General features: G+C 41.7%; 1 protein-coding gene across 6 annotated transcripts in view; it reads right to left on the bottom strand.

The window, feature by feature from the left end:
- LOC115145578 (type II inositol 3,4-bisphosphate 4-phosphatase-like) overlaps window positions 1-18,339 on the bottom strand; it is a 406,180-nt gene that overhangs the window by 254,088 nt on the left and 133,753 nt on the right. For all 6 annotated transcript variants that reach the window (XM_065003896.1, XM_065003895.1, XM_065003893.1 and 3 more), the window contains one exon: window positions 11,131-11,476. In XM_065003896.1, the coding sequence (XP_064859968.1) occupies window positions 11,131-11,233 (103 nt within the window). In that variant the 5' untranslated portion in view covers window positions 11,234-11,476. The remainder of the gene's footprint in view (window positions 1-11,130; window positions 11,477-18,339) is intronic.

The following is an 18,339-nucleotide window of genomic DNA, read 5'->3' on the forward strand; positions in this document are numbered from 1 at the left end:
CTATGTGACATGTTAATAACATGATATTACCATGACTGGTGTTTAACATTAAGACTATGTGACATGTTAATAACATTATATTACCATGACTGGTGTTTAACATTAAGACTATGTGACATGTTAATAACATGATATTACCATGACTGGTGTTTAACATTAAGACTATGTGACATGTTAATAACATTATATTACCATGACTGGTGTTTAACATTGAGACTATGTGACATGTTAATAACATGATATTACCATGACTGGTGTTTAACATTGAGACTATGTGACATGTTAATAACATGATATTACCATGACTGGTGTTTAACATTGAGACTATGTGACATGTTAATAACATGATATTACCATGACTGGTGTTTAACATTAAGACTATGTGACATGTTAATAACATGATATTACCATGACTGGTGTTTAACATTGAGACTATGTGACATGTTAATAACATGATACTACCATGACTGGTGTTTAACATTAAGACTATGTGACATGTTAATAACATGATATTACCATGACTGGTGTTTAACATTGAGACTATGTGACATGTTAATAACATGATATTACCATGACTGGTGTTTAACATTGAGACTATGTGACATGTTAATAACATGATATTACCATGACTGGTGTTTAACATTGAGACTATGTGACATGTTAATAACATGATATTACCATGACTGGTGTTTAACATTGAGACTATGTGACATGTTAATAACATTATATTACCATGACTGGTGTTTAACATTAAGACTATGTGACATGTTAATAACATGATATTACCATGACTGGTGTTTAACATTAAGACTATGTGACATGTTAATAACATGATATTACCATGACTGGTGTTTAACATTAAGACTATGTGACATGTTAATAACATTATATTACCATGACTGGTGTTTAACATTAAGACTATGTGACATGTTAATAACATGATATTACCATGACTGGTGTTTAACATTAAGACTATGTGACATGTTAATAACATGATATTACCATGACTGGTGTTTAACATTAAGACTATGTGACATGTTAATAACATGATATTACCATGACTGGTGTTTAACATTGAGACTATGTGACATGTTAATAACATGATATTACCATGACTGGTGTTTAACATTAAGACTATGTGACATGTTAATAACATGATATTACCATGACTGGTGTTTAACATTAAGACTATGTGACATGTTAATAACATGATATTACCATGACTGGTGTTTAACATTAAGACTATGTGACATGTTAATAACATGATACTACCATGACTGGCGTTTAACATTAAGACTATGTGACATGTTAATAACATTATATTACCATGACTGGTGTTTAACATTGAGACTATGTGACATGTTAATAACATTATATTACCATGACTGGTGTTTAACATTAAGACTATGTGACATGTTAATAACATGATATTACCATGACTGGTGTTTAACATTAAGACTATGTGACATGTTAATAACATGATATTACCATGACTGGTGTTTAACATTAAGACTATGTGACATGTTAATAACATGATATTACCATGACTGGTGTTTAACATTAAGACTATGTGACATGTTAATAACATGATATTACCATGACTGGTGTTTAACATTGAGACTATGTGACATGTTAATAACATGATATTACCATGACTGGTGTTTAACATTGAGACTATGTGACATGTTAATAACATTATATTACCATGACTAGTGTTTAACATTAAGACTATGTGACATGTTAATAACATGATATTACCATGACTGGTGTTTAACATTGAGAATATGTGACATGTTAATAACATGATATTACCATGACTGGTGTTTAACATTGAGAATATGTGACATGTTAATAACATGATATTACCATGACTGGTGTTTAACATTGAGACTATGTGACATGTTAATAACATGATATTACCATGACTGGTGTTTAACATTGAGACTATGTGACATGTTAATAACATTATATTACCATGACTAGTGTTTAACATTAAGACTATGTGACATGTTAATAACATGATATTACCATGACTGGTGTTTAACATTGAGACTATGTGACATGTTAATAACATGATATTACCATGACTGGTGTTTAACATTGAGACTATGTGACATGTTAATAACATGATATTACCATGACTGGTGTTTAACATTGAGACTATGTGACATGTTAATAACATTATATTACCATGACTGGTGTTTAACATTAAGACTATGTGACATGTTAATAACATGATATTACCATGACTGGTGTTTAACATTGACACTATGTGACATGTTAATAACATGATATTACCATGACTGGTGTTTAACATTAAGACTATGTGACATGTTAATAACATGATATTACCATGACTGGTGTTTAACATTAAGACTATGTGACATGTTAATAACATGATATTACCATGACTGGTGTTTAACATTGAGACTATGTGACATGTTAATAACATGATACTACCATGACTGGTGTTTAACATTAAGACTATGTGACATGTTAATAACATGATATTACCATGACTGGTGTTTAACATTGAGACTATGTGACATGTTAATAACATGATATTACCATGACTGGTGTTTAACATTGAGACTATGTGACATGTTAATAACATGATATTACCATGACTGGTGTTTAACATTGAGACTATGTGACATGTTAATAACATGATATTACCATGACTGGTGTTTAACATTGAGACTATGTGACATGTTAATAACATTATATTACCATGACTGGTGTTTAACATTAAGACTATGTGACATGTTAATAACATGATATTACCATGACTGGTGTTTAACATTAAGACTATGTGACATGTTAATAACATGATATTACCATGACTGGTGTTTAACATTAAGACTATGTGACATGTTAATAACATTATATTACCATGACTGGTGTTTAACATTAAGACTATGTGACATGTTAATAACATGATATTACCATGACTGGTGTTTAACATTAAGACTATGTGACATGTTAATAACATGATATTACCATGACTGGTGTTTAACATTAAGACTATGTGACATGTTAATAACATGATATTACCATGACTGGTGTTTAACATTGAGACTATGTGACATGTTAATAACATGATATTACCATGACTGGTGTTTAACATTAAGACTATGTGACATGTTAATAACATGATATTACCATGACTGGTGTTTAACATTAAGACTATGTGACATGTTAATAACATGATATTACCATGACTGGTGTTTAACATTAAGACTATGTGACATGTTAATAACATGATACTACCATGACTGGCGTTTAACATTAAGACTATGTGACATGTTAATAACATGATACTACCATGACTGGTGTTTAACATTAAGACTATGTGACATGTTAATAACATGATATTACCATGACTGGTGTTTAACATTGAGACTATGTGACATGTTAATAACATGATATTACCATGACTGGTGTTTAACATTGAGACTATGTGACATGTTAATAACATGATATTACCATGACTGGTGTTTAACATTGAGACTATGTGACATGTTAATAACATGATATTACCATGACTGGTGTTTAACATTGAGACTATGTGACATGTTAATAACATTATATTACCATGACTGGTGTTTAACATTAAGACTATGTGACATGTTAATAACATGATATTACCATGACTGGTGTTTAACATTAAGACTATGTGACATGTTAATAACATGATATTACCATGACTGGTGTTTAACATTAAGACTATGTGACATGTTAATAACATTATATTACCATGACTGGTGTTTAACATTAAGACTATGTGACATGTTAATAACATGATATTACCATGACTGGTGTTTAACATTAAGACTATGTGACATGTTAATAACATGATATTACCATGACTGGTGTTTAACATTAAGACTATGTGACATGTTAATAACATGATATTACCATGACTGGTGTTTAACATTGAGACTATGTGACATGTTAATAACATGATATTACCATGACTGGTGTTTAACATTAAGACTATGTGACATGTTAATAACATTATATTACCATGACTGGTGTTTAACATTAAGACTATGTGACATGTTAATAACATGATATTACCATGACTGGTGTTTAACATTGACACTATGTGACATGTTAATAACATGATATTACCATGACTGGTGTTTAACATTAAGACTATGTGACATGTTAATAACATGATATTACCATGACTGGTGTTTAACATTAAGACTATGTGACATGTTAATAACATGATATTACCATGACTGGTGTTTAACATTAAGACTATGTGACATGTTAATAACATGATATTACCATGACTGGTGTTTAACATTAAGACTATGTGACATGTTAATAACATGATATTACCATGACTGGTGTTTAACATTAAGACTATGTGACATGTTAATAACATGATATTACCATGACTGGTGTTTAACATTGAGACTATGTGACATGTTAATAACATGATATTACCATGACTGGTGTTTAACATTAAGACTATGTGACATGTTAATAACATGATACTACAGTGACCCACTGCTAAATGACATAAATGTAAATGACTGGTGATGAAACTTGGTGAGAAGAAAATACCCTTGTCAGGGATCATGGGACAATCACAGCTGTTGAGCTGCTCAAGGCCCTCTCTGCATCACTTTACCATAGGGGACAGCCAATCACAATCAGACACTTTTACAGCTCTCTCTACCTCACAGGGCTCTAATCACTCCACCAATCAGCCACTTTGCATCTCTCTCTACCTCACAGGGCTCTAATCATTCCACCAATCAACCACTTTGCATCTCTCTCTACCTCACAAGGCTCTAATCACTCCACCAATCAGCCACTTTACATCTCTCTCTACCTCACAGGGCTCTAATCACTCCACCAATCAGCCACTTTACATATCTCTTTACCTCCGAGGGCTCTAACCACTCCACCAATCAGCAACTCTCTCTGCAGGACTAACCCATTTAATGCAACTGTAGGTCTACAGGACTAACACATTTAATTAAACTGTAGGTCTACAGGACTAACACATTTAATTAAACTGTAGACCAACAGGACTAACACATTTAATTCAACTGTAGGTCTACAGGACTAACACATTTAATTCAACTCTAGGTCTACAGGTCTAACACATTTAATTCAACTGTAGGTCTACATGATTAACACATTTAATTCAACTGTAGGTCTACATGACTAACACATTTAATTCAACTGTAGACCAACAGGACTAACACATTTAATTCAACTGTAGATCTACAGGACTAACACATTTAATTAAACTAGGTCTACAGGACTAACTAACACGTTTAATTCAACTGTAGGACTACAGGACTAACCCATTTAATTAAACTGTAGGTCTACAGGAGTAACACATTTAATTAAACTGTAGGTCGACATGACAACCCCATTTAATTCAACTGTAGACCAACAGGACTAACACATTTAATTAAACTGTAGGTCTACAGGACTAACACATTTAATTCAACTGTAGGTCTACAGGACTAACACATTTAATTCAACTGTAGGTCGACATGACTAACACATTTAATTCAACTGTAGGTCTACATGACTAACACATTTAATTCAACTGTAGGTCTACAGGACTAACACATTTAATTAAACTATAGGTCTACAGGACTAACACATTTAATTCAACTGTAGACCAACAGGACTAACACATTTAATTCAACTATAGGTCGACAGGACTAACCCATTTAATTAAACTGTAGGTCTACAGGACTAACACATTCAATTCAACTGTAGGTCTACAGGACTAACACATTTAATTAAACTGTAGACCAACAGGACTAACACATTTAATTAAACTGTAGACCAACAGGACTAACACATTTAATTAAACTGTAGACCAACAGGACTAACACATTTAATTAAACTATAGGTCGACATGACTAACCCATTTTATTCAACTGTAAACCAACAGGACTAACACATTTAATTAAACTATAGGTCGACATGACTAACCCATTTTATTCAACTGTAGACCAACAGGACTAACCAACTAACACAACTGTCCAAGATGATATTGACTTGCCTCTAAATTACAAAATGATGTATCAATAGAGAACAGAATCCATGCACCTGCAAAGCTGTACCAACTTCCACTACCAGGGACAATGTAATTGACCCCTTACAGGAATTGAATTGACCCAACCGCAGCCAAACAAATTCCTAATTAGTTTGACTAATTGCACCAGGAGAGAATTAGCCAGGTGTGTAGACTAGACTAGTTGATAAACTAACAGGTGACCCAACTCCAGTGTGTTGGATTAGCATGGAGAGACAGAGAAACACAGGTGCAGCATAATGTGCAACCTACGCTACTCCTCTGGCGCCATAAATATGGAAATAGCCCAATGAGGGGGGTCCTTGGAGATGCACACACATGCAGGCATGCATACATTCAAATCAGGCACACACACACACACACCGGAGGGGGGCCACGCCAAATGAGGTGTGCCCATCTGTGATACGTTTCATATGAATCTAGAAATAATAGCTCTGGTATAGGGAGTAGGGAGGGAGAGCGGGAGGGAAAGGAGGGGGTAATGTATTCTGAAGTGCACAAGGTGATTTTTCTGGGACGACAGCCCTAATGAACCTCCAAGGACTTGTGCTGGAGGGGGGGGGAGGGGTCTCGCAGATGCTCATTTAACCTCCCTCCCTCCTCTCTCTCTCGCGCTTTCATCTATCTTTCCTCCCCTTCCTACGTGTGTACCACTTGGGGCCGGAGTCCTGAGCCCGTAACTCTGAGGAAAGTGGGAAGGCGGAGGTCGGAACTCGGGAGGAAGACCCACGTGGGAATGCTGCTCATTCACAGTTCTCACAAAATGATGCCAGAGAAATTCCCCCTCCTTCCCTCCCTCCATACCTCCCTCCATACCTCCCACCTTGCACGCACCTACATCCCCTGCAGAGTGTTGAGCGAGCAGAAGCCACGTGGTGAGAAAATGAAGCAATTTCCCTGAGAAGGAGAAGCCTGGAAAAGCCCTGGCACGGCTGTGAAAGTGGGTTAGCAGCCATTGTCACGACGATCTTAATCACCTCGCTTATCCCTTTCATGAATAGATATTACATTTAAGAGGCCGGGCCCAAGACCGTCATGTTTTTTTCTTTTAATATAATTTACCTAGGAGTAGGGGAATGCATTGAACGCATTACCCATAATTCACTGCCTGCCGAGGGCTCAGTGGGGTTTGAAACTTGGAAGGAAAAAAAATCTCTCGCCGTCTCTTTTTCCGGAGAAATTGGCGTTACAGAAGAACACCTGGACTATGCTGATGATTCAATCACCAGAACGACAGCAGCTAGCGCGGCCTGCTGCCGACACACACCTGACGAGATTGATGTTTGAACAAAAGGCCCAATAACCGTAAGTGGTGGTACAATGGGGAGAGTGAGTTACTGTCACATTAAGGCCCTGGGATCTACTAGAGAGAGGACAGACAGTTAATGGTGGCGGAAGGATTTGTCACCTACGTTTAATGAAGCAGCGAGAAACAGTTAAGTTGCATGTTAATGAGGTGGTTTTAGACTGGTGAACCAGGAGGGATGGATAGACGTCAGAGGGTTAGGTGGTAAGATCCAGACCAGTAAAGGTTCAAATCCTAGATAATAAAGGTGGATTTGTGTATTCACAGCTTGGGTCGTAATGGATTGATAATGAGGTTATTTAACTATAAGCTATATCCTGCTTGTAACACCATTATGCTGCTTATAGCGCCAGAAACTGTCACGACTTCCTCCGAAGTCTGTCCCTATCCTTGTTCAAGCGACGTTCGGCGGTCGACGTCACCGGTCTTCTAGCCATCGCCGATCCACCTTCCATTTTCCATTTGTTTTGTCTTGTCTTCCCACACACCTGGTTTCAATTCCATCAATTCCATGGTGTGTATTTAACCCTTTGTTCCCCACATGTCCTTGTCCGGTATTGTTTATTGTAAGTGCTTGTGCACGTTATGTCTGGGGTGTTTGTCCCATTGTATATATTGTTTATGTTCACGGTGATTTTTAACATTAAAGTGCGCCGTTGTAACACAGTCTTTGCTCTCCTGCGCCTGACTTCTCCACCGCCAGTACGCACGCTTTACAGAAAGACTACGATAACATGAGTATAGTCAATCCTGAGATGATTCATACAGGTGACTGTTCAAAACTGTGTCCGTCAGGGTCAAAAATATAATGGATTCTGACCTTGGACCTCTTTTAGACTTTTTGATGTAGAGCATGTGGGCGCAATGAATACCAAACTCTCTAGTCTAGGTGACCTGAACGCGCCAAGCCTGTCTCATCTCACCCAACGCTGTTCCCACCACCTCTTATCTTCTACGTCAACCCAGCGACAAGAGAAACAAATTCCCCTTGTGATTGGTAATGGGAGGTTGTCAACCTGTCTGTGGCTCTGTAGCTCTATAATTACCTTCTTCTTCCGTCCCCCCCCCCCCCCCCCCGCACTTTGAGAAAACAAAAACGGAGGTGTTCAACGGCTGCATCCCAAATGGCACCCTACTGCCTACATGGGATAGGATACGTACGGGCCCTGGTCAAAAGCAGTGTTCTATAAAGGGAATAGGGTGCCATTTGGAACGCACAGGTCCAGAGCAGAGGTGTTCATTATTACTGATTTACACACCCACTTAAAGTTGGGCTGGAGGGAGGGATGGAGGACAGAAGAGGGGGAAAAAAGAGCTTTACTTGACAGAAAATTATCTTATTTTGACATATATTTCAAAACATCCCATGATCCCATAAGCTGTGATGAGGAGAGGAACGAAATAGAGAGGGTTTGTGTGTGTGTGTGTGTTCCTTGTTCCTCATTCATTTTCATAAAGGCTTCAATCACTTGCTGTTACCCTTCAGGGAAGACATCTGAGTTTAGCGTGCTACGATGCTAACAATACTGAGCCCTATGGTGAAACTGCAATATTTGTCCTCCTGAAGAGCCATGGCATCAGCCCCAGGAGGAGACAGAATGGAGGCTCAGTGCCACCACTGAAATCAACGCTCATCTCATTATCATGCACCTGGAGTGATGACCACAGGAGATATATTTTGCCTCTGCCAAAGCTTATTAGCGACAACAGTTTGGCCCACATGGTGGTTTTTAGGATCCTTAAAAAGTGCACGCAAGCACACAGAAATAACATTTGTTCTTAAAGGGGTACAAACGCTTGTCACTGTTGTGGTGCCCTGTAAGGTATATTCTTTGTACCTTTAGTTCTAGGTACATAATTGTACCCTTGCAGTTTGTACCTTAAAAGAGCCAATAGTGTACCTTAAGGGAAAAGATGGTTCCTTTTAAGTGGCAAAAATGTACCCCTAAAAAGGTTCTGGGGTGTTGTTTTAAAAATGATATTTGCATATTTCCCAGGGTGCCTTTCAGATAAATGTTTGAGTTATCAGTACCAACCAAGACTGTGTTTGCTAGTGACAGAGGCATGGTTGTTGTATTCATGGCTTTCAGTTTTGTAGTTTTCACCAACTGAGTGCCTAAGTGAAAATTTTAGAATGGAAATTAAACTCTTAATGACAATACATATATCATATAAGGCCATACTTTGAAAGTCCATTTTTACCCCAACACAGTGATCTGAAACTGCTGGATTGCAGGCCACATCAGTCAAGTCACATTATGCTGGCTTGCAAAGTGCTTTTTAATTCCTATTGAAATCCAGCCAGAGTTAGGATATAAAAAAAAGGTGAACTTTTAATCAACTGCAACCTGCATTTAGAACGACTGCCAAGGTAGACAAATTGATTAACAATCTAAACGGGAAAAATCTCAGTAACGGGTGCAAGGAGTCCAACTACTAACAAATTGGATTAGTTTAGAAAAATGTATGTTATTTATCCTTATATTATTTTTCACTGTATATAGACTTTCTTTTTTTCTATTGTGTTATTGACTGTATGTTTGTTTATTCCATGTGTAACTCTGTGTTGTTGTTTGTGTCGCACTGCTTTGCTTTATCTTGGCCAGGTCGCAGTTGTAAATGAGAACTTGTTCTCAACTAGCTAACCTGGTTAAATAAAGGTGAAATAAATAAATATTTGTGTAGCATAAAAATAATAATTGCATGAAAAAAACACACATATTGAAACAAACAATTCTGAAAATCCCCCTGCAATAGAGCATGCCGGGCGGTACCCTAAAAGGTACCGAACAGTACCATGTGAGATCATTATATTTACCTTTGAAGGTACATTGTGCATTTTTGATATTTTTCTACCCCAGGGAACAAGAGCGTAGGCATAGACACGTACGCGCACACACACACACTCAATCATGTATGTCAATAAGCTTCAGACTAACAAATATAACCACTGGGCAAAAAATGATTGAATCACTATATAATATACAATAATAATAATAATAATAATAAATGCTATTTAGCAGACTTTTATCCAAAGTGACTTACAGTGAGGCCTGCATACATTCTACGTAGGGTTGGGCCCGGGAAACAACATCACTTCAACAAAAACATTCAACGTGATGACGTTGAATCCACGTGGAAAACTTATTGGACTTGAAACACGTCATCAACGTCAGGACATTTTCTATTTTTCCACACAACCTGGAACCTAAATTCAATGACATGGTGACATTTTCTATTTATTTCACGTTAGTTGACAATTCAACCAAATGTAAACCAAAACTAGAAATGACCTGTGTGTCCAGAGGGGTAGGATGCAGAGAAGTGGAGCATGAGGAGTGGAGGTTAGTGGAGGATGGAGGAGGATAATTGAGGACACAGGTAAAGGGAAAACAGAGAGAGAATGAATGAGAAAGCAAATAGGAGAGGGGGAAAGAAAGAGAACGAGATAGACAGCGAGAACGAGGAGAGGATGAAGGAGCAGCATTCTAAGGACGAGTGAGTGAACTAAAGAGAGAAGAAAGCTGTATCTACAGCAGGGAAGGCCAACTCCAGTCCTCAGGGGCCTGATTGGTGTCACACTGTTGCCCCAGCCCCAGCTAACACACCTGACTCCAATAATCAACTAATCAGGATCTTCAGTATAGAACGCAATTAGTTTAATCATCTGGTGATGGGGGGGTGACAGCACTTTGGCCACCGAAGCCTGGATCTGCATATGATATACAGTAAATGTAGAGCTCACCAGCTCCGGTCAGTCCATCTCCTCCGGTCAGCGGCTCCCCCTCCTCTTCCATCATATCCACCCTGCACTCATGGCTGAGATGCCGTGTCCCACCGTCCTCCATATCCACGGCTCTCCCTCCTCCTCCTCCAAGGAATGCCACGGTCCAGTCCAGCTCAGTCCCGGCTAGCGCTTCCTCACGAATCCTTGCGAAATGCTTTGAGGCATATAAGATCGTCTCTCACTCTCTCACTGTCGCGCCACTCTCTCTGGCAGCATAAAATATGCCTTTAAAAACGGAGGAGAGAGGGAAGTGGGGGTCCAAGAGTGGGAAGGGAAGGGTGGGAGAGAGGGAGGGGATGAGGGACTGAAGCAGGGAATGAAAGAGAAGGCAGGACAGAATTGATGTTAGGTGCGATAAACAGCTCAATCCATCAATCTTGTGCTGTCAGATGGAGCACCTAGACTAGACTGGTGGAGGCAGGCAGGATGGGACGCTGACGTTCTCTCTCTCTCTCCTCTCTCTCTCTAACGCACTGCCACAGCTAGATCCAGACAATGCAGCAGGGGACTCTTTCTTTCCCTGTGTGTTCCTCTCTCACTCTCCCTCCCCTTTTTCTCTCGCTCCCTCTCTGTTCTTCTCTCTCTCTCTAAGAAAGGCAAGGCAATTAAAAAGACTATGACTGCTGGGCTCCTTATGGGAGATCTGCCATGCAGCAGGTGAGGCTAGCTGATGCATACGGCAGAGCACATGGAGAGAGAGAGAGAGAGAGAGAGAGAGAGAGAGGGAGAGAGAGAGAGGGGGGTGAGAGAGAGAGAGGGAGTGAGAGAGGGAGAGGGAGAGAGAGAGGGAGAGAGGGAGGGAGAGAGAGAGAGAGGGAGGTAGGGAGAGAGAAAGAGAGAGAAAGAGAGAGGGAGGGGAAGAGAGAGAGGGAGAGAGAGAGAGGGAGAGGGAGAGGGAGAGAGAGAGGGAGAGGGAGAGGGAGAGAGAGAGGGAGAGGGAGAGAGAGACAGAGAGAGAGAGGGAGAGAGGGAGAGAGAGAGGGAGAGGGAGAGAGAGGGGAGGAAGGGAAAGAGAGAGAGAGGAGGAAGGGAAAGAGAGAGAGAGGAGGAAGGGAAAGAGAGAGAGAAAGAGAGCTGTACTTCCTATCCTCCTGCCAAATGTACAACCATATTAGAGACACATATTTCCCTCAGATTACACAGACCCACAAAGAATTTGAAAACAAATCAAATTTTGATAACTCCCATACCTACTGGGTGAAACACCACAGCTGGGTGAAACATCACAGCAGCAAGATTTGTGACCTGTTGCCACAAGAAAAGGCCAACCAGTGAAGAACAAACACCATTGTAAATACAACCTATATTTATGTTTAATTTCCCTTTTAAAGACCAGGGGAATAGCTGTGTTGGATATCCCCGTGGGTTTTTTTATGAGAGAAGATGGTGCTGTGTTGGATATCCCCGTGGGTTTTTTTATGAGAGAAGATGGTGCTGTGTTGGATATCCCCGTGGGTTTTTTTATGAGAGAAGATGGTGCTGTGTTGGGGAACGGTTCTGAGGATGGTGCAGTGTTGGGGAACGGTTCTGAGGATGGTGCAGTGTTGGGGAACGGTTCTGAGGATGGTGCAGTGTTGGGGAACGGTTCTGAGGATGGTGCAGTGGTGGGGAACGGTTCTGAGGATGGTGCAGTGTTGGGGAACGGTTCTGAGGATGGTGCAGTGTTGGGGAACGGTTCTGAGGATGGTGCAGTGCTGGGGAACGGTTCTGAGGATGGTGCAATGTTGGGGAACGGTTCTGAGGATGGTGCAGTGTTGGGGAACGGTTCTGAGGATGGTGCAGTGCTGGGGAACGGTTCTGAGGAGGGTGTAGCATGACAACTCCTCCAGCAGGTACTACAGGTTGGTACAGGACAGAGGGATAGAGAGAAGGATAAAGATGGACTGTGCTCCACAGCTCATTATTATTAACTGAGCTACTTCCAGCATCGTTCGACAAACACCTCATTGATTGGCCAAGGTGTGTGTGTGTCTGTGTCTGAGTGTGTCTTCATGTGAGTTGGATTGGGAATCGAATGTGTTCATTTAAGAGTTTGTGAGTGTATTTATCTGCGTGTGCGCGCGTGTGTGTGTGTGTGTGTGTGTGTGTGTGTGTGTGTGTGTGTGTGTGTGTGTGTGTGTGTGTGTGTGTGTGTGAGAGAGATTGTGTAGTCACATGCGCCAAATACATCTGGTGTAAACTTTACAGTGAAATGCTAACAAGAACAAAATAAAATATTCACGAATGGGAGTACCAGTATTAGATCACTGTGGAGCTATATACAGGAAGTACCAGTACCAGATCAATGTGGAGCTATATACAGGGAGTACCAGTACCAGATCAGTGTGGAGCAAGATACAGGGAGTACCAGTACCAGATCACTGTGGAGCTTGATACAGGGAGTACCAGTACCAGATCACTGTGGAGCTATATACAGGGAGTACCAGTACCAGATCACTGTGGAGCAAGATACAGGGAGTACCAGTACCAGATCAGTGTGGAGCAAGATACAGGGAGTACCAGTACCAGATCACTGTGGAGCTTGATACAGGGAGTACCAGTACCAGATCACTGTGGAGCTATATACAGGGAGTACCAGTACCAGATTACTGTGGAGCTAAATACAGGGAGTACCAGTACCAGATCACTGTGGAGCTTGATACAGGGAGTACCAGTACCAGATCGCTGTGGAGCTATATACAGGGAGTACCAGTACCAGATCAATGTGGAGCTATATCCAGGGAGTACCAGTACCAGATCACTGTGGAGCTATATACAGGGAGAACCAGTACCAGATAAATGTGGAGCTATATACAGGGAGTACCAGTACCAGATCAATGTGGAGCTAGATACAGGGAGTACCAGTACCAGATCAATGTGGAGCTATATACAGGGAGTACCAGATCACTGTGGAGCTATATACAGGGAGTACCAGTACCAGATCAATGTGGAGCTATATACAGGGAGTACCAGTAACAGATCACTGTGGAGCTAGATACAGGGAGTACCAGTACCAGATCAATGTGGAGCTAGATACAGGGAGTACCAGTACCAGATCAATGTGGAGCTAGATACAGGGAGTACCAGTACCAGATCAATGTGGAGCTATATACAGGGAGTACCAGTACCAGATCACTGTGGAGCTAGATACAGGGAGTACCAGATCACTGTGGAGCTAGATACAGGGAGTACCAGTACCAGATCACTGTGGAGCTAGATACAGGGAGTACCAGTACCAGATCACTGTGGAGCTATATACCGGGAGTACCAGTACCAGATCACTGTGGAGCTATATACAGGGAGTACCAGTACCAGATCACTGTGGAGCTAGATACAGGGAGTACCAGTACCAGATCAGTGTGGAGCAAGATACAGGAGTACCAGTACCAGATCACTGTGGAGCTTGATACAGGAGTACCAGTACCAGATCACTGTGGAGCTATATACAGGAGTGCCAGTACCAGATTACTGTGGAGCTAAATACAGGGAGTACCAGTACCAGATCACTGTGGAGCTTGATACAGGGAGTACCAGTACCAGATCACTGTGGAGCTATATACAGGGAGAACCAGTACCAGATAAATGTGGAGCTATATACAGGAGTACCAGTACCAGATCAATGTGGAGCTAGATACAGGGAGTACCAGTACCAGATCAATGTGGAGCTATATACAGGGAGTACCAGATCACTGTGGAGCTATATACAGGGAGTACCAGTACCAGATCAATGTGGAGCTATATACAGGGAGTACCAGTACCAGATCACTGTGGAGCTAGATACAGGGAGTACCAGTACCAGATCAATGTGGAGCTAGATACAGGGAGTACCAGTACCAAATCAATGTGGAGCTATATACAGGAGTACCAGTACCAGATCACTGTGGAGCTAGATACAGGGAGTACCAGATCACTGTGGAGCTATATACAGGGAGTACCAGTATCAGATCAATGTGGAGCTATATACAGGGAGTACCAGTACCAGATCAATGTGGAGCTAGATACAGGGAGTACCAGTACCAGATCAATGTGGAGCTAGATACAGGGAGTACCAGTACCAAATCAATGTGGAGCTATATACAGGGAGTACCAGTACCAGATCACTGTGGAGCTAGATACAGGGAGTACCAGTACCAGATCACTGTGGAGCTAGATACAGGGAGTACCAGTACCAGATCACTGTGGAGCTAGATACAGGGAGTACCAGTACCAGATCACTGTGGAGCTATATACAGGGAGTACCAGTACCAGATTACTGTGGAGCTAAATACAGGGAGTACCAGTACCAGATCACTGTGGAGCTTGATACAGGGGAGTACCAGTACCAGATCACTATGGAGCTATATACAGGGAGTACCAGTACCAGATCAATGTGGAGCTATATCCAGGGAGTACCAGTACCAGATCACTGTGGAGCTATATACAGGGAGAACCAGTACCAGATAAATGTGGAGCTATATACAGGGAGTACCAGTACCAGATCAATGTGGAGCTAGATACAGGGAGTACCAGTACCATATCAATGTGGAGCTATATACAGGGAGTACCAGTACCAGATCACTGTGGAGCTATATACAGGGAGTACCAGTACCAGATCACTGTGGAGCTATATACAGGGAGTACCAGTACCAGATCAATGTGGAGCTATATACAGGGAGTACCAGTACCAGATCACTGTGGAGCTATATACAGGGAGTACCAGTACCAGATCAATGTGGAGCTATATACAGGGAGTACCAGTACCAGATCACTGTGGAGCTAGATACAGGGAGTACCAGTACCAGATCAATGTGGAGCTAGATACAGGGAGTACCAGTACCAGATCAATGTGGAGCTAGATACAGGGAGTACCAGTACCAGATCAATGTGGAGCTATATACAGGGAGTACCAGTACCAGATCAATGTGGAGCTATATCCAGGGAGTACCAGTACCAGATCACTGTGGAGCTATATACAGGGAGAACCAGTACCAGATAAATGTGGAGCTATATACAGGGAGTACCAGTACCAGATCAATGTGGAGCTAGATACAGGGATTACCAGTACCAGATCAATGTGGAGCTATATACAGGGAGTACCAGATCACTGTGGAGCTATATACAGGGAGTACCAGTACCAGATCAATGTGGAGCTATATACAGGGAGTACCAGTACCAGATCACTGTGGAGCTATATACAGGGAGTACCAGTACCAGATCAATGTGGAGCAAGATACAGGGAGTACCAGATCACTGTGGAGCTTGATACAGGGAGTACCAGTACCAGATCACTGTGGAGCTATATACAGGGAGTACCAGTACCAGATCACTGTGGAGCTAAATACAGGGAGTACCAGTACCAGATCACTGTGGAGCTTGATACAGGGAGTACCAGTACCAGATCACTGTGGAGCTATATACAGGGAGTACCAGTACCAGATCAATGTGGAGCTATATCCAGGGAGTACCAGTACCAGATCACTGTGGAGCTATATACAGGGAGAACCAGTACCAGATAAATGTGGAGCTATATACAGGGAGTACCAGTACCAGATCAATGTGGAGCTATATACAGGGAGTACCAGATCACTGTGGAGCTATATACAGGGAGTACCAGTACCAGATCAATGTGGAGCTATATACAGGGAGTACCAGTAACAGATCACTGTGGAGCTAGATACAGGGAGTACCAGTACCAGATCAATGTGGAGCTAGATACAGGGAGTACCAGTACCAGATCAATGTGGAGCTAGATACAGGGAGTACCAGTACCAGATCAATGTGGAGCTATATACAGGGAGTACCAGTACCAGATCACTGTGGAGCTAGATACAGGGAGTACCAGATCACTGTGGAGCTAGATACAGGGAGTACCAGTACCAGATCACTGTGGAGCTAGATACAGGGAGTACCAGTACCAGATCACTGTGGAGCTATATACCGGGAGTACCAGTACCAGATCACTGTGGAGCTATATACAGGGAGTACCAGTACCAGATCACTGTGGAGCTAGATACAGGGAGTACCAGTACCAGATCAGTGTGGAGCAAGATACAGGGAGTACCAGTACCAGATCACTGTGGAGCTTGATACAGGGAGTACCAGTACCAGATCACTGTGGAGCTATATACAGGGAGTGCCAGTACCAGATTACTGTGGAGCTAAATACAGGGAGTACCAGTACCAGATCACTGTGGAGCTTGATACAGGGAGTACCAGTACCAGATCACTGTGGAGCTATATACAGGGAGAACCAGTACCAGATAAATGTGGAGCTATATACAGGGAGTACCAGTACCAGATCAATGTGGAGCTAGATACAGGGAGTACCAGTACCAGATCAATGTGGAGCTATATACAGGGAGTACCAGATCACTGTGGAGCTATATACAGGGAGTACCAGTACCAGATCAATGTGGAGCTATATACAGGGAGTACCAGTACCAGATCACTGTGGAGCTAGATACAGGGAGTACCAGTACCAGATCAATGTGGAGCTAGATACAGGGAGTACCAGTACCAAATCAATGTGGAGCTATATACAGGGAGTACCAGTACCAGATCACTGTGGAGCTAGATACAGGGAGTACCAGATCACTGTGGAGCTATATACAGGGAGTACCAGTATCAGATCAATGTGGAGCTATATACAGGGAGTACCAGTACCAGATCAATGTGGAGCTAGATACAGGGAGTACCAGTACCAGATCAATGTGGAGCTAGATACAGGGAGTACCAGTACCAAATCAATGTGGAGCTATATACAGGGAGTACCAGTACCAGATCACTGTGGAGCTAGATACAGGGAGTACCAGTACCAGATCACTGTGGAGCTAGATACAGGGAGTACCAGTACCAGATCACTGTGGAGCTAGATACAGGGAGTACCAGTACCAGATCACTGTGGAGCTATATACAGGGAGTACCAGTACCAGATTACTGTGGAGCTAAATACAGGGAGTACCAGTACCAGATCACTGTGGAGCTTGATACAGGGAGTACCAGTACCAGATCACTATGGAGCTATATACAGGGAGTACCAGTACCAGATCAATGTGGAGCTATATCCAGGGAGTACCAGTACCAGATCACTGTGGAGCTATATACAGGGAGAACCAGTACCAGATAAATGTGGAGCTATATACAGGGAGTACCAGTACCAGATCAATGTGGAGCTAGATACAGGGAGTACCAGTACCATATCAATGTGGA

This window comes from Oncorhynchus nerka, linkage group LG18 (assembly GCF_034236695.1).
Source record: "Oncorhynchus nerka isolate Pitt River linkage group LG18, Oner_Uvic_2.0, whole genome shotgun sequence".
NCBI lineage: Eukaryota > Metazoa > Chordata > Actinopteri > Salmoniformes > Salmonidae > Oncorhynchus > Oncorhynchus nerka.